The sequence below is a fragment of the Phoca vitulina genome, unplaced genomic scaffold, assembly GCF_004348235.1.
Source record: "Phoca vitulina isolate PV1807 unplaced genomic scaffold, GSC_HSeal_1.0 scaffold55, whole genome shotgun sequence".
In the NCBI taxonomy this organism is placed as follows: Eukaryota; Metazoa; Chordata; class Mammalia; order Carnivora; family Phocidae; genus Phoca; species Phoca vitulina.
Window position 1 is genome coordinate 5,484,679 of NW_022589758.1, and position 22,644 is coordinate 5,507,322.

The window sequence follows — 22,644 nt, forward strand, 5'->3', positions numbered from 1 at the left end:
CTCAATAAAACACAATATTTATTCTCTCCAGGCAGGGGGTAGAAGGACAATTCCATTTTTATTTTTTTAAATATTTTAAGTAATCTCTACACCCAACGTGGGGCTCGAACTCATGATCCTGAGATCAAGAGTCGCACACTCCACTGACTGAGCCAGCTGGGTGCCCCAACAATGCCATTTTTAAATAAGACCACTTCATAATCATTTCAAAGGCCAAATAACTTAGTTTTCTTCATTTATACATTAAATACAAAGCTATTTTCTTAATAGTTTTCTATTTACACTCATATCAAACATTAAATACAAGGCATATTCTTATCAATTTTAAGTACAATGCCAGTTTATAGTAATCTATGGTCTAAAACAGTGATGCCCAGCCCACCCTGTTACTTTAAACACCTGTTTCATGGGTGTACTGAGTTTTCCACTGAAGCAACATTGAAATTCGTTTTAAAGAATTCCACAGTATTCTGGGATGTCAAAATTAGAGTTCAGTCACTGTTCTCACAGTACATAAAGTTCTCCTCACCTTTAAAACATGTTGATAAGTAACAGGTTTAAAAAAAAACAAAACCCATCCCATTTCAGTAATTCTTTAAAACTTCAGTTTCTTAAATAATGCGGTCTTCCTTGTGTCAACTCAGTGGAATTTGTGTTAACAGAAGTTTTAACAAAGATGTCAGCTCTTGGCTCCCTCTGTCCCCTGGCCTAGCCGACTGGTTCAGCCTCATCTTGGGAGGCCGGGGACCCCTGAGCCCTTCTTCGGTATTGGGAGACTGCTGTCCAGAGCCTGCAGAGGAGACCACCACTAGGAAACAATCAAGAGTCTTTAAAGAATCGTAAGAAAAGAGAATTTCAAAGCTGCACCACTAAATACTTACTTCTTTAGGAGCCCTTATGTCAAAAGCTACACGTGTCTAGACTGCCAAAATGCAGTTCTTAACTTAAATAGAGCTCTGTCCCCTTGTATTTGGGCTCCAGTAGGGCATGTGTGCAGGGCAGGCTGAGGAAAGAAGGGCTGGAGAGAGTCCGGAGGGCAGAGGACTGCTGGGGGGCGGTGGGGAGCTCTGAGGTTTCTCGTCCCTTTGGTACCCAACTTTATCGGAAGAAAACTCCAGAGTTAGAGGGGAAGTTGGGTAGTTGGTTTTCTGACTAAGCCACAGATAAGAAAATTAATTTCAATGAAGGGGGAAAGTGACCACCACTTTGTTTTCTACTGATTTAGAAGCACAATCACAGGAAAAAAGTCATTTTCTATTACAATGTTTTTTTCTATTACAATGTTTTGAAGCCATTCTTACCGTAGTCTAAGGTGTCTTAGATCTTCCTTAGTGATGTCATTAAGAATATCAGAAAGGGTATAGCCCTCTTCAACAATCTGAAACAAATATCAAATACAGAAGAGCTAAGCTGCTTTGTAATAATGACATAGGAATGTGTGTTTTTTGTCACAAATTTACCTTTTCTATTGTACTTGCATCTGCTCCTTGCAGTTGTAACCAGTCTATGAGCTTTTGATCAGTTTTTTGCCCCTGAGACCCAGGAGGGGATGCTGGGTTCTCTGTAGTATCTGCAATGATGAGAATTTGTTTTGTTGTATATTAATGTTTAACAGTAAAACTCTTCAAAAGTAACAGGTTGGATGAAATAAACTATTAAAACGTAAGTGTGATTTGAAAGGGTATGAATTAAACCTGTCTGAGTTGCTCTAATCCACAGTCCGTAGTTCCTGGATTCACTTTCCAGAGATTAAAGGGACCACAGGTAAGGGTAATGTTACTTGGGAATTTGATGTGCTTTATGTCTACCACTTTAAATGCTTATTCCAGTCTTTAAAATGCCTTTTATAAGGAATCCCATCCTTAACTGCACTGGAAATCAAATGAGGACATGGGACACAGTACTGAGATTTTTGTGTCAGCGCTTAGCCATCCCACCTTCCAAGAGGTGGCTGGCTGCAGCTGTTTTGTAAGTGGCACGAAATGAATTAGGTTTACTGAGGTTTCATTTCTGCAGTCACCCTTTTTAGGTATGTAGTGCTGTGAACTTTGATGAGCAGTCATGTAACTATCCAGATAACAAATTTCCATCACCCCCAGAAGTTGTTGCAGCCTTTTACAATCAATCCCCTCCCCCCATTCTGATGCTTTCAGTCCCTCCGAGTTCTGCCCGAGTATTGCATCGGTATTCCGTATCGAGGGACTCGTGGTGTGTAGCCTTTTGAATCGACCTTCACTGAGCATAATGCATTTGTGATTCATCCACGTTTTTGAATGTATCAGTGGTTTTCTATTACTGAGGAGTATTCCAGAATATACTGGAGTACTTACTGCTTTACTAGAGAGTAACTGCAACTGTGGCAAGGCTGACTAGAACATTAGCCAGATTTTAGGTGGTCTCACACACAAGTCAGAGCAAGTGGAAAATTACCATTAGATTTGAATTGTAACTGAAGATGATATAATTCTTGAGTTTTCTGCTCTAGGGTTTGCCGCAGAAGATTCTGATACTCTCTTTCTTTCTGAACTAGGTGTTCCAAAAGTCTGGTTAAAAAAAAAATGCCATTATTCAGAGAGAGCCATTCAGTTCTACTCAAACATTGGTTGAACCTTAGAGATTGGGGGGGGTGTGGAAATCACACAGTCCCAACAGTCTGGTTTCAGCCTGTGCCTGGGCCCCTCCCTCGTGTTTCCTCCCCTTGAAAACAAAGACACGGGTGTATTTTGTCTCAAAATATATCAGGAACCAGAAGATAACCTGAGGGTGATCAGTAAACTCAGCCAGGAGGAGCTGGTGATGACAGCTTGTCTCCCGGAGTCACATCAGGGTGCTGAAAGGAGCTCTCAGGGTCTTTCCTCCTCAGGAGGAAGCCAAGGAGCTGGCAGCCCAGCGCGTGCCGGGCAGTGGCGGGAGAGCACCGGCAGAAAGATGACCTCCCGCAGGAGGACGACACCCGCGAACGTGTATGGGACCGAGGACCGTGCTAAATGCCTCGCAGGCGCTGGACAGAGCAGGTCCGCCCAGGCACCACGGCTCCGGGCAGGACGGCCGGTCCTCGCGCTCTGCACGACAGCAGCTCCCGCGTCCCCATGAGCTATAGAACAACATGTCTGTCAGCCACCTGCAGCCGCTGCCGGCTGTTAGTCCTCCTCCCGAGACCGCAAGGCAGCAGAGGGACTATCGAGAGTGCCCATGAAGCTCAGAGCGAACAGTTTCTACATTTGGTGATTATAAACCCTACCGGAAAATATTTTAAGGAAGTGCTAAGTATCACTATCAACTTCCACAAATGTCATATTTTAAAAGCTTTCAGTATTTTGCCCCCACTACCTTTTAATTAAAACTCCGGGTCTCTCAAAAATTTTAAAACAACACTAGGTCTCTCTAAAAAGAAATGATTAGATCTGCCTAACATCCTACTGTAGAGATGGCCAGTGTGTATATGATGTTTCTTCCATGGTCCCTAGACCTGGCACCACATCTCCCTGTTCCGTGTTAATCGGCATCCGCAGTGATCAGAGCGCAACGAGGCAGCCTTTGGAACCAGTACCAACTAGTTCGCTCTGCCTGTGGGGGGTATTTTTTTTAAGTCCACTGATGATGTGATTACCCAGAGCAAATGACAATCGATTTACTCATTTAACAATTTTAGACCACCTACTATGTGCCAGGAAGTGAATTAAACAGACCAGCTGTCTTGGGGGGGGACCTCAGAGCCATGCCAGGGTGCCCTGGTTGCGAAGGCAGTGCGTGAGCGCCTGCCGGGGAATCGTGACAAGTCCAGAGGAGAGGGCAAACTGACCCAGGGTCAGGGTCATAGGCTGCATGTCCGTCAGATGAAGTGCCAACCAACCCCTGGCTTGGCTACTGACAGGACAGGCTGCCCCTGCCCACTGGTGAGCCTGTTGGACCCACACGCCCCGGCAGGGGCCGCGTCTGGATGAAAAGACAGAAGAAGACCCCGAGACGCTGCTGCCGTTAGCACGGCTAACTGCTGTGTGGCCGGTGGCCAGGCGCCAGACCGCTCTGATCGCTGCAAGAAAGGGAGGCGTTCTCCCCCAGGTGAAGCTGAGGACACCCCCTCGCCCACTGCCCTGGTGAAGATACTCTTCTGAGACCTGGGAGGGACACTCTGCAAGGCCACGGATTCCCTTACTGGCCCCAGTCACCGTCCCACCCCTGCCCACCTGTTGGTCTCCTGTCTGAGCTCGCCCAGCTCGAGGCTCAGGTGCTGGTGGGGGAGCTGCCGGGGCTGGGCCCCGGGGGCACCCGCGGGACTGGGGCTGCTCCCTCCAAACGCCACGTGCGCTTCACGGCCGGGCCCGTCTGCTGGGGGATAGTCCTCTGCGACCTCGTCCGTGTCCTTATCCACCCCGTCGGACTCTGACGCAGGCTCAAAGTGGGCGCGGAGCTCTGCCAAAGGGTGGCGGAAGAAAGGACCACGGTTAGGCAAGGCCAGAGCGTAGTGTCGCTGATGTCCGCTGCCAGCACACGAGACTGCTCGGCGGCCGGCCCAGCCGACGGGACGCCCTATCGGGGCTGCTGACATTATAAATGGGGAGGAGACTATTTTACTCCGTTCTCTGCAGTGAAAGGATGATCACCCCCAGGTTACAGATGACGAAACGGAGGCTGAATGTTAAATCAGCCAAGGACAGTTTTAAAAAGGTACAACCCGACTTCCAACCTGGCCTGGGTTCTTTTTACTAAAGAAAGGTGCCTGCTTGGCGTGGGATGTAATGAAGTCCTGGGGTCTCACAAGCTCCGGGGGAAAGCGGCACCTGGGCACAAGCCGCCATGACAGGGAGGGAGCAAGTGGAGAGAGCAAGCGGCCCCGCCAGCAGAAGCTGCTCAGAGCCTCCCTTCCCGGGGTGAAGTCACCACAGGAGAGGGAACCTGGGGATGAAGCTGCTCTGACAGTTCACAAATGAGCGTACAAAAGCCTAAGATTTCTAGAGCTACCACATGAGTCTGACAGAAGGTGGAACCACTGAACTCAAGCCTCCAGTCGGCGGTCCCGAGTGTGTAAGAGGGTGCGCTGCAGGATCCTGGCCCTCAGGCTCGGTGCTCCCCCTCAGATCACAAGCTTTGTCTCTATGCCGGCCCCTTGGTTATGCCGAGAGGGCACATAAGTACCCCTCCCGGAGTTCTTAGCGTTTACTGAATTGCAGGGAAGTACGTAGCCCAGATGGGAAAGAGAAAACGACTGTTGAGTGCAGAGGATACTTGCGATCTCTTCCACAGCCTGAGCCTGACCTTGACCAAACAGGCGGCACTTACCCGGGATGAGAATGGTGACTGCAGCCTGCACCGCTCGACGGATGATGTTGTCCATCGCAAACATCCAGTGAGGCCTAATTAAGTGGTTCCTCAAAATTTTATTTACCTACAAGTCACAAAAATCCAGATTTCTGGTCCGCTGTACTTTAAAGAAAGAGGAGTTCTTACTCATTCTAGTTGACTTCTACTCTGAAAGAAAATGTCAACCACGCTGCTCTGCATTTCTACCTGACTTGTTCCTTCCAGTCTTCCTGCAAGCTGCCCCCGAGTCCTCCTGGGTCTAGGGGACGGGCAGGGATTGGATCTCCCACACCGGGCCTCTCCACTGTTTATTCAAGGGGCGTTTACTGAGCACCTATGAAAGGCCAGGGGCCATGGGACACAAAGCTGCACCAGACAAGGATGCAGGCCTGCAGCCACTCTTACCTGTTTGCATAGACACGTAAGCGTAAACCCCGTATCTCCTCAGCCGGCAGATGCCCCCTGCTCCCGGGTCCTCTAAGTCCCATACTCCTGCTCTGAGGGGCCAAATACCATCAGCCCGTTCACCGGTACTTGCATATTCTGTGTTTACAAGCCACTGCTGAAACTAGGGATTTACGTGTAAGCAGGTTAGAAGAAACGGACTGTGGCAGAAGATGGTAACTGAACTCCATGGTCCTGGCTTTGAGCCACTTCAGTGGGCTTCCTGCCTTCTAGCACGTTCTCTAGGGCCAGACAGAACACTTACAGCATCCTGAAATCCAAATAGTACCAGATGAATCTGATTGATGGACGAGCTGTCAAAGTCCAGGTCCACCTTTAGCTTTGATATCGTGGATGCCATCACTCTGTGCTCCGGGGAGCGGATGAAGTCCCTCAGGATCCCAATTATTTGCTTGATGTGGCCGACTGAGAGATGCAAGTCTTCGGAACTCTGATCACCGCCCCGCCCCCCCCACCAAAATCACTTTCACTGAGTGAGTCAGAGAGGGAGGGAAAATTCGACAAGTATTATGTGGACACCCCAAGTGAGAAGGGGTCTGTTTCTGGAATTCCCTCCCGATCTTTTGTTAGGGGGCCCCTCTCCTCCCTGTCCCCCACCCCACACAACTAAACCCCTCTGGGAACGGTTCTGCCCTCCTGTTGAATCCCGTGTAACTGCCCCGCCCCCGCCCACCCCCCCCCCCCCCCACCCCGCCTTGTTAGAAGGCCTAGTAGGGCAAGTGGCCTCTTCCTAAAAAGAACTTCCCGCTTCCAAAAGAAGTAAATGCAAATATTCTTATCCATAACCTTTGTCCCTAAAGCAGCTGCTCTCCCAGCTTTTGAGGGCAACTTTGTGTGTCCTGCAGCTGGGGTTTCAAAACGGGGGATTCACATGAGTGAAGGGCAAAGGCGGGGAGCCCTTGAGCTTCGCGCTGCATTTGGCTTGTTTTCCACCAGGGGGCAGCACCGCTCCATCAATGCCTGGGTTCACTGCAGTGCTCCGCAAATGCAGGCTTCAGGGGAGTCTTTTTTTTTTTCCTTTGTATTTTCTTTTGTCTTGTTGGAAGAGGGAAGGACGTTGGTAAATACTTATAGTGATTACTGTAACTGCGCAAACGTCCCAGGGTAGCAGGAGCCTTGGGGTCCCGCTGGGACCTGTTCTGGGACCTGGCCCCGGGCGGCGGGGGGGGGGGGGGGGGGGGGGGGGGGGGGGGCCCCCCCCCACCTGGCCCTACCTGGGCCACGCACTCCTGCAGGTTGGAAGCCACCTGGTTCTGCTCCTCCCAGAGAATTTTGTACAGGATGGCGCGGCGCTCGCTGTCCTTGCGCAGCAGGAAGAGGCCTGGGTCCCTGTCCTCTGGGGACGAGGCTGCGCTCTCATCCGGAACACTGCAGACACACACACATGCGACAATCCCTGTGCGTCCCAGAACAAAGTCTCCACGCTTGGAGGCCGCGGGGGAGGGGCTAAGTGGTGACTCCCCCTGCAGTTCCCACCCTCAAGGTGAAACTGCAGGAGGCAGGCAGATGGAAGAGAGATGCAGTGCTTTTTTTCTAACCCCAGGAGCACCAGTGTTGGGAGAGGGAGGAAAAAGGTGGGGTGGGGGGGAAGGGGGAGAGAATAAGGGGATAATTAAGGGGAGGATGGGAGGAGGGGCAGAGGGGATAGGAGAGAAGGGGTAGTGAGGGGAGGAAGGGAGGAGGGTGAGGGAGGAGGGAGGGGGGGTAAGCGACTGCAGTGAACATGCAGCCCGCTGCCTTCCTCCCCTGCACCGTTGGCCCACTGACGGCGCAGAAAGCAAGCAAAAGCCCTTGGCCGCCATCTGGTTTTGACCTGGGAGGTATTTGGCCCCTGGTGAACGCCAGTACCCCCTCACAGGCCCACAGCAGAGGGAAGGGTTGGGCCGTACCTGAGCAGGTGGCTGAGCCGGTGCTTGGGCGCCCGGGCCTTCTCAAAGAACGTATCCAGCTGGGCATCAGAGTCCGGGGAGACAGAGCCGTGCTCGCTGCTGCTGCTGCCCAGGGGCTCCCCGGACGTGGGCAGGGCTAGGGTGGTGCCCCAGGTACTCTCTGTGTGGGGGCAGACAGGGAGGGGGGAGGGGAGTCTCAGCCCACCCCTCAGGCCAGGTGACCCATGCAGGGGCCTGCGAAGTCTGTGCTGCTCTAACGGGGCAGCCCAATCCATCACCCAGGGGTCCCTGAAACGCAGGTTCCACCTGAGCAGGTCTGAGATAGGCGCGAGACTGCGCTTCTAAGCAGCCCACAGGAAACGCTGACACAGCTAGCTGCAGTGGGAGCAAGCCGCCGAGCCTCCCTGTCCTGGCTTCTGACTCCATCCACACCAGGACAAGACAACAAATGGTTTCGTTTTCAGAGACCATTTTTATGTCATTGCTGGGTAGGGCTCAATGCCCTAGAAGGGGTCACCTGGCTCCCGTGGCCTGTGGGACAGCTGCTGCAGGCAAACTCCCCAGATGTGCCCCTTATCAAGGTCAGGAGCAGCACACGGGGAAAAGCCAGGGAAGACCCAAAACCCCAGCCAAGGCACCTCTGGCCTCCCTCCTCGGCACAATCACAAAGGAAAGACTTTAACAAGGGGGTGTACCGCTGTCACCTGAGGGCCTCCCTGCGCCTGTCAGGAAATCAAGGGCCATTCCTTGGCTGGGGTCCGACAACCCCCACACCCGCCGCACCCATCCCTGCCACTCCTCACAGCAACGGGCGCCATGTGGGAGGCTCTGTCTTCTCCCAGTGACGGAGGAGCTCGGGTATCACCGCGCCCAGGGCAGCCCCCCAGCTGTCCAGGTACACCTCACCTGCCGGCTTGAAAGCGATTCGGCTCTTCTTGCCCTTGTTCACCTGCCTTAAGAAACCCTCTTTGAGCAGCTCAGCAGCGGTGGCACGTTTGTGGGGAGCAGGCTCAAAACAGGATAAAATGAAGGCTCTGGCATCTGTTGAAAGGGCTTCTGGAATCTCAGGGTGGATCTTAAACATCCCCACCTGCATTTAAGGGAGAGGTGACCGATGTGACTGTGAGGCCTCAGGCACACCCAGGTGTACAAGCCTTCAATATAAAGCTCCCACCCCTGCCATCCTTTGAGGGGCCGGCGGATGAGATCCTCCTCAATGGCTCGCCCGGCTGGCCTCCTGGGACTTGGCTTTGCCCCGTAGGTCACAGGAAAAGTGTTATCAGAGGAGTTTCAGAGCCTAGGCCGTAAGAGGTCTTGGGGCTTCTGTTCTAGTCCTCTTGGAGCCCCAAGCCCACCATGGACGGAGGCTCCAGAGTTTGGGATTGGAGGTGGGGGAGCAGAGAGTTATTCATTGCAGGGCGCAAGGTTTTGGGTCAACAAGATGAATACACTGTGGAGCTCTGTCGTACAACACGGTACGTAGACTCAGCAGTTCCGTCATATGCGCTTTCAGGTTTGTAAGGGGGCAGAGCTCATGTTAACTATTCGTACCACAATAAAATACAAGCTTTTAAGTCAAGTTTTAGATTTTGAGAACATTAAACGCTGGATGGAATATAACCCCTAAGATGTGAAATGCAGGACACATGACAAGTGGCGCCCCTCACCTAAGGGGCAGGGAGGGAAGGGCACTAGGGGGCCCGAGACAGAAATTCAGGACAAGAACCCCAAGAAGAAAGGAATGGCTTGCCTTCAGACTCTTAGGAAACAGCAAATGTGGGCAGCACCTTGGCACCGTGCCAATACATTCTTCCTAAAGGTGCTTTGCCATTACTCCAGGGGTCCCTGTATTAGTCTGCTGGGGGGGGGGGTTGTCACCAAGCACCACAAACTCGGTGCCTTCAAACTATGGAAATTGATGTTCTCACAGTTTTGGAGGCTGGAAGTCTAAAATCAAGGTGCTGACAGGGCCACACTCCCTGCGAAACCCCCAGCGGATCCTTCCTCGCCTCTTCCAGCTTCTGGTGGTTGCAGCTCGTAGACACATCACCCTCACCTTGGCCTTCACGTGGCGCTGTGTCTCTTCACAGCATCACTGCTCAGGCCCTGATGTTTTTCTCAGCACAGGCTACTATCTATCATCCCGAGGCCCGTGATGAAGCTGTGGGTAAGATCTTCAAAAACCGCCCCTGGCTTCATCACGGATCAACACTAAGGATGGGGAAGCTCATTGCTGTCCCCTAGCCCTGGTGTTCAGGGTCTTGTTGAGACTGTGGGTGCCAGAAGATACTTGCTGACTTGAGGTCTTGGCGTCGGAGCTGCCTACCAGCGGCTGGGAGGGTGGGAAGCCCTGAGAAGGTTCTGCAGGGGCCGGCCGAGGGGAGCAGCCACGGCTCCGGCAGCGCAGGGCGCTCGGTCTGCTGAGCGGCCTACACTCAGCTTGCCCGCAGAAACCTGCACTCGGGCCTTTTAGTTGTTTCTGCCCAAGAGCGAGCGGGAGCGTCCGGCAAAGATGCGGGCCGACAGGCTGAGGGCCAGCACACCCGGCAGAGAAGCGGGAAGCAAGGCCTCTGGATCCTGTTCCATCGGGCTGCTTCAGTGTGCTGGGACCTCACCGGCCAGAAGCAGTGAACCCGCTCTCTTCCTTCTTAGCCTTGAGGCGAACACAAATGCTCCACAGAAGGCCGGGGCTGGCAAGGGACTCTTACCGCCACAGCCTCTCTTTAACTTCTCTGCACAAAGAGCCAGGAGCCGCAGACCTGACCTGAGACACATGGGGCTGTCCTGGCGTCAGCTTCCCCTGGGGTGGCAAACACGTCCCTTCCCAAGGAAGAAGGCCCGGGGGGTAGAATCCCCGCCCATAGTGGCCAGTCAGTCCTAAGTGGGCCTCAACACATGGGGTGCCCTGCCTGCCAGTTCTGGGAGGGCTTTTAGAATGACAAAGTAATCACCGTCTGCTATCCGAAGTCCTACCTCTTCAAAACCCAGTTAGAAACCTGCCCTCCAAAGACACAGACTCATGTGGCCTTAAGCCTTGCCCAGTGTAAGGGCAAATACACATTCAAAATCAGAGGCTTCATCCTCCCTGATGGAAATAAGGGGAGACCCCCCTTTTCTTAGAGCACTTACTTTAGAAAACGTGTAATTCCAAGTTCTTGATCTTTGTGAGATGCATGTGAATCTTTTTAAAAGGTGAATAAACCTCTTGGCAAGAATGTCTTTCTCAAGGACCTGGGGGCCAACTCCTGGAAATGTCAACATCAAGGAGGAGACGTCCCCACCTCCCAGTTCCAGCGGGTAGGGAAGAGCCTAACTAAAGTAACGTCTTGCTCCAAAACTACCTCCTTTTTTTTTTTTTCTTCAAAGATTTTATTTGTCAGAGAGAGAGAGAGAGAGAGAGAACCTGTGCATGCACACAGGGGGAGTGGGAGAGGGAGAAGCAGGCTTCCCGCCGAGCAGGGAGCCCGATGCGGGACTCGATCCCAGGACCCTGGGATCATGACCTGAGCCGAAGGCAGATGCTTAACCAACTGAGCCACTCAGGGGTCCCCCAAAATTGGAGAAGTTTATTTTTCCTTTGGGTAAAGCCAATTAGCTAATGCAAACGGTCATCCCAATCACCAGGTGCCCCCTGGGTGCACCAGTGTGACCCGTGGTGCTCTCCAGTCCATGCACGGGAGGACCAATCATCATTCCCTCTGACAACACGGGTGGTAAAGGGCGGTACTGCTGATGAGCTCAAGAGAAGGACACGTCCTTTCTGTCTTTGCAATCACTTGGGGGATGGCCTGTGACCCGCACCACATTCTGATGTAATGCTTATTCAGTGATAAAATGGTTTTCTCTTCTACCTCCGTGGAGAGGTTTCCAGAGTGGCAGGAGGTTCCCTTCTGGCTTATTTCCCCAACACCAGCAACCTCAATCAGCAAACATGTCTTACTCTGAACATCGCTGCCTGCGGTTCGCCGAGCTCATGGAACGGAGGCCTGCTGGTGGCCATCTCGATAATGGTGCAGCCCAGGGACCAGATATCTGCCGGGGCACCGTACCCGCGAGGTCCCTGATCGATAATCTCAGGTGCCATGTACTGCAGAGTGCCTGTGGGGAAAAAAAATAATAGAGATCGTGGGCACCCTATTGCTCAAACATGTAAGTGGACCATTAGTAAACAAGTGTGTGAACTTTAACCCTCTCACTGATGACAGATGGAGCCCGCTCTCAGGCATAAATGATGTGGTTGCATCCTTTCTCTGATCAGAGACATGCAACGTGCCTTCCTTTGATACTAGGCACATCGAAAGAAGATTGCCCAGCTCCTCGAAAGATAAATGGGCCCCGATCCAATACAATAAGCAAATAGTAGGGTGCACCAGATGTGGGGAAACACAGAAGGTGAGAAACACAGTGCCCGACGCTGAGGAGCTGCCAAGTGGAGGAGACAGACAAGATGGCGATGGTGGGAAAGTGGAGCAGGCGCTAGAACAGCAGGGTCTGTGCTGGACTCTGCCTGCTTCCGGTCAGGAAAAGCTCTATCTGGATCAACTTGGTTCTCTGAGAGGTAAATGCCAAGACAGGATTAGACATACGAGAGGCTTACTGGGGAGAAGCATATGAGTGATAAAGGGAGAAGGAACAAGATGGGCAGGGAGAGCAGTCACCCTCAGTGCCAATGTGACACGTGGGAAAGGAGAGGGGGAACGAAGAGGTGGGGAGGCAGTCTCAGAAGAGCAGCTCAGACCCTTCAGCCGGGCCACTGGGGCGTCCCTGACCAAAAGCTGCCCACTGGAGGAGTCCCACGTTGTTCTAGTAGCTCCGCCATGTGCCGTCATCGGGCAGGAGCAAGCAGGGTAAAGCATGGCCCCGCTGGGAAGGTGGAGGCAAATCCTCAAAAGGTGGCGGATGGTGCTGCCTGTGAACTTGCCACCTGCCGTGAAGGTCAAAGACGTGGACAAAGGGATGGGCGGACTCCCAGGCCAAGGGAAGAGCTTGAGCAGAGGCACAAGGGTGTGACGTACAGAGCGAGTTCTGTGAACCACAAGTGAAGTCTGACACAGGGCAGGAAGTTAAGAATTAAAAATTAAGGAGGCAGCGGCCTGGGAACAGCCCGAACGGCAAGCAGTGAATAATGAAGGCTCTGGCTTTGGACTTTCTCCTGTGGGTCACAAGCCACCAGAGGTGGCCACAGGGAAGGTGGGGATCAGGTATAGCACTGGAAGGAGAAGGGATTGCAGAGATGGGGGCAGGGAGGTCAATCAGGGCTCTGGGAATACAATCGTAGGTTCTTCCTGAAACTAAGGCAGAGGAAAGCAGCAGCAACAGACCCTATGTGCTGGCGAAGTGGTTTATAACAGTGAACTTGGCAGAGGTCACTGGCTAAGGCGTGAACAGAGAACACTGATGCCCAGAGAAATTCAAGTGCCTGTCTCAATATCACGCAATCAAAGCAGGTTTCCAGAATCTTAATCAATGAAAACAAAGGGCTTGTTGGTTTAAAAAAAAAATGGAGAAACTACCTACTACTACATCTTCTTCTTGAAGATCCAATGTGTTTTAGCATTTTTCTTTCCAGTGACCATTTGAAAAGCTCTGACCCACAGAATGTTTTTTAAAAATGATATTTATTTATTTATTTACTTACTTACTTACTTAAGAGAAAGAGCGAGCACACAAGTGCAGGGAGGGAGAGGGACAAGCTGACTCCATGCTAGTGTGGAGCCTGACCCAGGGCTCGATCCCACGACCCTGAGATTGAGATCGTAATCGTAACCTAAGCCAAAACCAAGAGTCCATCGCTTAACAGACTGAGCCACCCAGGTGCCTCCCACAGAACGTTCTGCAATAATGACAATGTTCTATGCAGTTCTATATGGTAGCCGCTAGCCAAATATAACTGTTGGGCCCTTGAAATATGGCTGGTGAGACTGAAGAAAAGAATTTTAATTTCTTTTAATTTTTAAAAAGTCAAACTAATTTAAGGTTCAATACAAACTGGGCTGGATCCGTGCGCTCAACAGATCAGTAGGGCCCAAATGATGGCTTTGGTTTTCGAAGCTGAAAACCTGGTAGGGAAGTGTTCGGCTGGCTGCAGGGTTAGGCAAGACAGGCTCGCAGCACTTGCTGCATTGTTAGGAAGTCCCAGCGCCCCAGGGATGGAACTTCCAGTGACACAATCTCCCCTCCCAGGCTTGTACTGCTGTGAATAGTGAAGGGAGAGGCCTTGGCAGGGGATGTGCCTTAGAACTAATTCACAAGCCATTAATCGAGGAAACACTTGACACGGTGCAGTTTGTTAAGCTATTATCTCTCAGCTCTGCTCTATGATGCTGGGCTAGGGACCCTGCAAACCACATTTCTGCTTTGAGGCAGCTTCCTGTTATGCTGTCACTTGGAGGCGCTAGAGAACCCGAGCACAACCGGGGTGTGCTCACGCATACCTACAAGGAAGGAGGAAGGAGAGGTTACTTGCTCCCCACCATCTGCTGCTGTTCTTCTGCGGGAGCTTCCCTTTGGACCCTCAACTGGTTCCAGCAGCAGTGCCTGGCTCCACTTTCTAGCTTTTTTGTCCCCTCATAGTTTCAGAACCAGCTTCATCTTGCCCTGCCCCGCCGTTACCTGTTCCAGTCCAGTAATACCCTCCTGAAAGGTTCCAATTCTGCCCTTCATTCTGCACCCCCCCCCAAGCCCTAGGGGGATAACTCAGTCCCAGTTAACAGTTCTTTCTACTAAATTCTCTCTGTAAAAATAAGTGGGGTGATTTTGATTTTCCTGCCTGAATGCCAACTAATACAATCACGAAAAGTTAGTTTTTTTAAGTTTATTTATTTTTAAGTAATCTCACACCCAACGTGGGGCTCGAACTCAGGACCCCAAGATCAAGAGTCGCATGCTCTTCCACCTGAGCCAGCCAGGTACCCCTAACAGTTAATTCTTAAAAGAGCAAGAGAATAAACTTTTACAAAGTTATGCAACATTGAAAATATCACCAAACCAAACTGCAATGGTTTATTGATGCTGGTCAAGTAACTGCACTTCAGCACAATAGTTTCAAAACTGGGGGATAAGTGTGCTTGGTGCTAAATTTGGAGATTTTCTTTGTATGGAAACATAGTGAACATAGCAATGACATCCATATTAGTTATTTATTGTTATGTAATAAATTACCCCAAATGTTAGTGGCTTAAAACAGGAGTTAGGATCTCACACAGTTTCTAAGGGTCAGAACCCAGGAACAGCTGGGTAGGCTGTGGTCCAGTTACCTGCTGGGCTGTAGTCATCTGAAACCCAGAATGGAGCTGGAGGATCCAGTTCCAAGCTCAGGTGGGGTTTCGGAAGAAGCTTTAGTTTCTCACCACATGGGATCTTCAAGACATGACTTCCCCCCAGAGCAAGTGACCCAAAGACAGCAAGCAAGAAGGATGCCACACTGTCTTTTCTGACCTGGCCTCCAGGTCACACACTGCCGCTTTACCTTCATCTGTTCATTAGAAGTGAGTCACTAAGTCCAGCCCACATTCAAGGGGAGGGGATTACAAAAGGCTGTGAATGGCGGGGGGGGGGGGGGGGGACACTGGTGGCCATCTTGAAGGCTGCTGGCCTGACTGCCCATTAGTACTCAATAGCTTACAAAAACATCACTACATAGCGCTGTCTCTGTGAAGGTCGGGCAGAGGCACTACCTACTGTGATTCCCATTTTATACAGGAGACAAATGAGGTTCAGAGAAGGTAGGGGATGTGCTCAAGCTAGAACTCAGGTCTTCGGTCTCCACATCGGGAGCTATTCACCATGACATCACCGACCAGATGCAAGGAATCGAGCAGGAGCACGAGTGAAACAAATGGTGCCTGAACAAAAGTGTACTTGATGCAAGGATTTCCAAAGCTATCATGTGACTTGGTCTCATGTCACTGGAAGGTGGAGAGCAGTAATCAAAAACTGGGTGCTCCGTTTTACTGACTACCATATTCCTAGAAAAAACCACCCACTCAGAGTAAACATCCAACAGTGACGGAGCCACACAACTATTTCAAATAGTCAAGGGACTGTCCCCAAGCGGTGTGCATGTTTTGGGTGTACATCAGCTGCACCAGAATAGCTTCTGCTGAGAAACCAAGTAAAGATGCTGGGGCGGGGGGGTGGGGTGGGTGGGCATCTGATTAATGCAGAAATGCTGGGAAACTTGCTTGCCTTTAACCTGGCTCTCTTAAGGGCGTCACATCCTTTCTCAACTGCATGTCCCCTAAGGTGTGCCCACACACAGGTCACTCGATTGGCCAGCCAGCCATGACTCTCAGCTGGCTATGCCCGAGCAGGGGTGCAGAGTTCAGAACACGGAGACAGGAGACCTGCAGGCAGTGACCCAGCCCCCTGGGGACATGAAATTGATTGGGGGTTCCTAGACAATTGCACAAGCAGGATTTTCAAATTGCTGGCAAAGAAAATGCATGGCATAGGGCAGCACTTTAGAAGTTTTGATCGAGGTGCCAAGATAAAAGCCAGACACCAAGGCACGGGGCGAGAGACTGACAACGGGTCCATGTTTCCAAGGGGGTGTCATCCAACTGGTCACACACCTTGCACTCAGGTCCTTAGCCCAGGGGACTTCCACCTGGATCAAGGTGTTAAAAAGGTGGAGAGAGGAGAGACCGGAGGTGGGGGGTGTTGAAAGCTACTTCTTTAGACACTGCTGTGCCGGGAGGTCTGCCCTCTCAATACAGGAGTCGGGGAAGGGCTGTGCCCAAAATGGCAACTCAGGCAACTTAACACTCACTCCGGACCGTCGCACTTGACAGGAGGCCACATACATAAGCATCTTCTATAGGCTCTGGAAAATACCGAGCCCGAGCCCAAGGTTTCAAAATTTCCTATTAATGAAGTACAGAAAAGAGAAATAAGGTGCTTCCTGTGGCCCCAGGGGCCACTCTGGTTGCCCTGCCCAAGGATGGGTGTGGTAGGACGGGACACCACTTTGTCCTACCCCAAAGCTTCTGAGGGCTCCTGGCTGGCCCCCACACAGAGCTGTCTTTGTGTGTCCCCTGCTGGTGAGCTGCACATAGGACTGGTTCCCATGGGAGGAAAAGCAGCTTAGAGCATCAGCTCATAGGGTCTGGTGGTGTCACCACGCCCTCTTGACAGTGGGTGAAAGATGTATGATCTCTGGACACCAGATGTAGGACCCATTGCAGAAATACTGCTTTAGGGTTTGTTTTTTTTTTTGAGAGAGAGAGAGAAAGAGAGAGAGAGTGAAAATGAACCTTAAGCAGACTCCACGCCTAGTGCAGAGCTCCAAGCAGGACTCAATCTCCAAGCAGGGCTCGATCTCACAACCCTGAGATCAGGACCTGAGCTGAAATCAAGAGGTGGATGCTCAATCGACTGAGCCACGAAGGCACCCCCTAGGGTCTTTTTAAAAGGACTCCTGCTCAAAGGCCATCTCCCATGGCCTGAATCCCTCAGGAGAAAAAAAATGGAGGAGTGAATACAATGTGAGGGATAAAAGTGGTGGGGGCAGCGGGCAGTCAGCTAAAGGACAGGTCTCTGCCCAGCACGTGGGAGTCACATTCAGAGGGACCCGGCAGGAAAGTGTTCCCAGCTGGGGAGCAGGGAAGGAGGTGGGAGTCAGGGGAGAAAAGGCGAGACTCCGTGCTGCCTGCCGCTAGACCCGCAGCCACAGGGGAAGAGCACTGTCCCTGGAGCGAGGACCAGAGTGCTGACAAGTATATTAGCAGGGCTCCTTTCAGTTACCTAATTCAGACGGTTTGCTTCTCAAAGTGCCATTAAGACTTTCTCTCAGTTGTCTCAGGGTAGCTGGCAAAGACTCAGGAAAGGACTCCTGTCCTGGACAGGACGTAGAGGGCAGTGGGAGACAAAGAGGAGATGACTTTTGGGGCACCTGGGTGGCTCAGTCGTTAAGCGTCTGCCTTCAGCTCAGGTCATGACCCCAGGGTCCTGGGATCGAGCCCCGCATCGGGCTCCCTGCTCAGCGGGGAGCCTGCTTCTCCCTCTCCCTCTGCCTGTCGCTCCCCCTGCTTCTGGTCTCTCTGTCAAATAAATAAAATCTTTTAAAAAAAATCTGAGATGACTTTTATGATTACAGCCTCTGAGTCTGACAGGTTCAACATATTAGTTACCCACAGAAACTCGATTCTCTCAAAGGCTCCCGCCAGCCCTAATAATCTGGGACTTCTAAGTGCAAATTAGTATTTATTTTATTGACAAATACTTCCGTTGCACTTGCTGTGAGTCAGGTACTGGTCAAAGCACTTCACCAATATTAACTTATTTAATCCTCATAAAAGCCCTCTGAGATAGTACTAGGAGCATCTCCATTTATGAAGAAACTATGTACGGCACAGAGACATGAAGTAACATGGCCAAAGTCACACAGCTAGCAAGCAACTGGATGAGCCAGATTTTGAACCAAAGATGTCCACAGCCATAGACCGGAACAGAGTTCCTGTCCCAAGATCCAGTCCTAGGCATCTACCCGAGAGGGATGAAAACTTAGGTCTACAAAGGTTTGTCCTTGACTGTTCAGAGCAGAATTGTTCACAATAGTCAAAAAGTGGAAATAATCTAAATGACCACTAAATGGTAGATGGGTAAACAAAATATGGTCTATCCATACCATGGCGTACCATTCAGCCAGAAGAGGAATGAAGTACCGATACACGGCATAGCATGGATGGACCTGGAAGAGATTATGCAAAGTGACAGCAGCTGGACACATAGGACTACCTACTCTTCCATTTGTGTGAAATCTCCAGAGCAGGCAAATCTCTACAGAGAGCACATCAGTGGTCACCTGGGGCTGGGATGGGGACGGGGACTGCAAGGTGGCCCAGGAACCTTTTTGGAGTGAGAGAAATGTTCAAAAACTGGACCGTGGCAAAGGCTGCACAACTCGGAAAATTTTTGAGAAACCACTGGATCGTGCACTTCAAACAGGTGCACTTTATACCCCAATAAAGCTGTTAAAAAAAAAAAAAACAAAACCAGAAGCAGAGGGGGCTGACCCTAGCCATACTGGCCCTTCCTCCCGTTCTAGCTGGCTTATACCTACAGTGAAAGCCCTTCAGAGGAACACAGGAGGGGAGGCTTCAGGGCCAGAAGTTGCCTTAGCCTCCGGCTCCCCTTCCAGGCTCCGACAGCCTCTGGGCATTTGCATGGAAAAGCCCAGCCACATCCTCAAGCATCCAAGCAGGGCTCTGCAGGAACCAGCTGAGACTTCTTTACAGAACCGCTCTGTGTTGCAAAGAGTAATGATATGCAGGGGAATTTCCTACCCAAAATGAGACCCCTTCTTTATTATCCCCCAAACACCCCTGCATTATTTTGCAATGCAAAATGCATGCCTCCTCAAGCCAATTACTTGGGAAAATGTGATAGGCGATAATGGATTATACATGCATTTTGTGAATTTTTTCTTCTCCTTGGGGATGCTAATTACGAGGTAAATTGTCAGGGGTTTTATGTTTTGAAATAACTCCTTGTCATATCAGAGACCCTCTTGCTACACACTGCCAAGCTAATTGGTGGCTTCCAAAGAGGAGGATATAAGTCATTTTCAATTAGGGTAATAAAAAAAAACGTGCCAGTCATACATACATACATACTCACATACACATGTTGATACATGTATATTTATATCAGAAACAATCAATGAAAATTCAGTACACTTTTTGTGAGATTCTGGTGGAGTCTTTGGTGTGATATTTTCCATTTCGAGGTGCACGTACCTCCTCTGGTGTTACAACTGAGATGTCAGTCCTGAGAAATAAAAGTTCTTTAGATAGAGAATGTGTCTCCACCGTGGGCGTCCAGCAGTCGACATACAACAACCCTCTTGTTGAAGAGAAGTTTTTCAAAGCTGAGACATTATGCACGAAAGCCAAGGCCAAATCTGTCCACTGCACAGCTCGGTGCTCCAGGGACAGAGAACAGTCATGCTTCTTTTATATAGATTACTTCAGAGCTATCATATTCTAAGCACTGTTCCTTAATTCCTTCAAGCAGGATCTTTGTGATCCTTTTATTATACCTTAGGGGACCACAAACTTTTACTTTTTCAAAATCAGTACTTCTTTCCAGGGATCGATTCTTTTTAAGCAGGAATTTCAAAAAGCCACAGGTAGCTTTTCGAACCTCATTCGACTCCCTGGTCTGGTAAATGGAAAGCTAGCTGGTCATTTCGTAGCACTCTGAATCCACTCCCTCTCAAGGTTTCCATGAGTCCATCACTGAGACGTGGAAGAGAAAATCCAACCTCTCGACCCCACCTACAAGACCATATTCCCCAGAACCATCAGCTTCCCTTGGAAACATAACCGTATCAAAGTACACGAGGTACCAGAACGCACTCAGGAACAGGCTATTTTTAGGACAGACCAGTAAAACGCCCTCACGAGTTGTCTGAGGACTACTGTGATTCACAATTACTCACAACTTAAAAGAGATGCTGTTTTGCCGAATGGTTAGAAACCCTCAAAAAACCTCAAGGAGAGCGCCACACCCACCCAACCTTTGAAGATGACAATGACAGTAAGGCACGATCGTGGCCACAAGTCTCTGGCTCAGTGCACCATTATAAGTAAGGTTCCAATCATCTCAACTTGGGGACAATACATGGTCGGCTTTCGTTACCGACTGGCCACACCACGCTGAGGCTCTCGTGAACCATAACTCCGGCACGGCTGCCCGTGCCCAGCCCCGTCCCGCTTACCAGCAAAAGTCTCGGTGCACGGATTCACTCCTGCAAGCCGTTTGGAGGTTCCAAAATCAGAGATCTTCACCACTCCGCTGTAGGTATTCACCAGAACGTTATCACCCTGTAGAAAAGGAAGAACATCAAATGCTTTGGACCATAAGAAACAGTCTCAAGTCTCTAGCAAGACTAGCCAGCACTCTGGGGGCGGCCACGCGCAGTTCCTTCCCTTCTCTGAACTGGGCAGTCTGCAGACCTGGCCAGCCAGCAGCTGGCAGGGTCTCAGAGGCACAAACGAAGCCGCGTTGGTGGACACAAGCAAGTACCTTTATGTCTCTGTGCACAATCTGGTTTTCATGGAGATACTTCAGGCCTTCCAGGATCTGCCTGGTGTAGAACTTGATGGTGGGCTCCTTCATTGGCCCCCACTTTGATTGCAAAAGAGCAGAAAGGCTTCCTGGAAAGGGACACAGCAGAAAACTCATCAGGGCGATGAAGAGTCAGTCGTAAGAGCCAGGGAAACAAAGTGAGGTGATATCTCACCGCACATCTGCCATCACGCCAACACCACTGCCCCAGGGCTAACTGCAGTCTTTCCTCCCTCTGCTGCCAGCTCCCAGACGTGCACGCCGTGCGGCCAGAGAAGGCACCGCAGAGGGAGGGTGAACCGGAGTCCCTTGGGACCTCTGAAATTCAGCAGGGCTCCCTTTGGTTTTACAGACTCTGTCATGCCGCACAAAGTCAGGAGGAGAGCGCACAACGATGCGCTCTGGCCTGGGGAGGGCCGGCCCCCTGCTGCAGATGCTGCACAAACGTCTTGGCCATTTGGCTTGGGTCAAAGCCACGTTTTATACCTGGCCCTGAACTCAGAAGTGGACAGGACCAGAATGAGGGCCCATTTAGGGAGACAGGGACTAGGATCAGAGGAGTTTGGGTCTGTTCATCCTCAGTGGTAGAAGCCCCCTGCGTTGGGTCACAGGGGCAGGACTGTCTTAACGTCCCTGCCCTTATTATATTAGATATTGAACCTTTGGGCCCAAAGAAAACCAACCTTCACTGTATTCTGACCATGTGTTTCAGGGGTCACTGTGCAGGCCCTTGGGCACCAGCCAGCCTCAGCCTGACACCTTACCCCGTGCTGAAGGAACCCTGCTATGCCTCAGTTTTTCTCCATCTGTAAAAGGGGATGTGCACATTTCTCCAATTCTGCTGTCATCCTTAAACCTTACCCTTGGAAAATCAATTAATGTGAAGAGCAACTGACCTATTTTCTGCTAGACTAGGAGCAACCTGAGAGAAGAAGAAATTGTCTTTTATCCTTAATGTAACCTTCAAAATCCAGCCCACTACCCAGTTCTCAATATACACAGTTAGGTTCTTGATAGAAAAGTAAGCTCTTAATAGCTGTTGGTTAAAGCAATGAATGAATACAGATTTCTTCTTTTTTAAAAAAAGATTACTTTATCTTAGAGAGCTAGAGCGAGCGAGCGAGCATGAGCTGGAGGGGCAGATGGAGAGGGAGAGAGAATCTCAAGCAGACTCCGTGCTGAGCGTGGAGCCCGATGCAGGGCTTGGTCTCATGACCCGAGAGCCGAAGCAGAGTTGGATGCTTAACTGACTGTACCACCCAGATGCCCCTGCACACAGATTTCTAACTGAAGTTTTTGTGTTTGCACTCAGATCATAATTTTCATTATTTATTTTATTATTGTTTTAAATGAACATTTATTGAGCTCTTGCTCTCTGCCAGGCACCAGTTTAAAAGCTTTACATACACTATCTCATTTGATCCATCCAACAACCCACTGACCTAGGGTCCTTACCGACCCAATAATTATTACAACGCCAATCATTAGAGTAATTATTAGTACTCCAATTTTACAATTCATTTATTCAATCAGAAAACTGAGGGGGCACAGAGGTAAAGAATTTGCCTGAGGTCCCACAGCTTGCAGATGGAGGGACCAACTCAAGCTAGACACTCTGGCTGCAGATCAGAGGAACTCTTCCTCCCCCCACAATACTGCCTGCATTTGGGGGATTCTGTGGGTAAAGCACTGGCGTTTGATTTCACAGTAAACATGTTATTCTGCAGTGTCATTTTTAAAACCTCTGTCCCCTCGTCTCCAAATTATCTTTAAACTCCTAGACCATGAAGGCTTCAAGGCTGGAGACTATGCTTTATTCATCTGTCTCCAGTGCTTAGCCCAGCGGCTGGCACTCAGTAGATCCTCAATGAATATTTGATGACTGAATTAAACCAGAAACAGACTATTTATGTGACAC

The 22,644-nt window shown here is 50.5% G+C and overlaps 1 protein-coding gene across 1 annotated transcript in view; it reads right to left on the reverse strand.

The window, feature by feature from the left end:
• Positions 1 to 123: 123 nt before the first annotated feature.
• The window catches only part of MAP3K15 (mitogen-activated protein kinase kinase kinase 15), a 119,990-nt gene continuing 97,469 nt past the window's right edge, over positions 124 to 22,644 (reverse strand). The window contains exons 17-30 of the mRNA XM_032389613.1: positions 20,685 to 20,815; positions 20,377 to 20,482; positions 11,596 to 11,753; positions 8,562 to 8,745; positions 7,656 to 7,815; positions 6,981 to 7,134; positions 6,011 to 6,196; positions 5,281 to 5,386; positions 4,304 to 4,413; positions 4,188 to 4,252; positions 2,431 to 2,543; positions 1,461 to 1,570; positions 1,302 to 1,378; positions 124 to 808 (exon numbers count right to left, since the gene is read on the reverse strand). Coding sequence (XP_032245504.1) covers positions 709 to 808; positions 1,302 to 1,378; positions 1,461 to 1,570; positions 2,431 to 2,543; positions 4,188 to 4,252; positions 4,304 to 4,413; positions 5,281 to 5,386; positions 6,011 to 6,196; positions 6,981 to 7,134; positions 7,656 to 7,815; positions 8,562 to 8,745; positions 11,596 to 11,753; positions 20,377 to 20,482; positions 20,685 to 20,815 — 1,760 coding nt within the window. The 3' untranslated portion in view covers positions 124 to 708. The remainder of the gene's footprint in view (positions 809 to 1,301; positions 1,379 to 1,460; positions 1,571 to 2,430; positions 2,544 to 4,187; positions 4,253 to 4,303; positions 4,414 to 5,280; positions 5,387 to 6,010; positions 6,197 to 6,980; positions 7,135 to 7,655; positions 7,816 to 8,561; positions 8,746 to 11,595; positions 11,754 to 20,376; positions 20,483 to 20,684; positions 20,816 to 22,644) is intronic.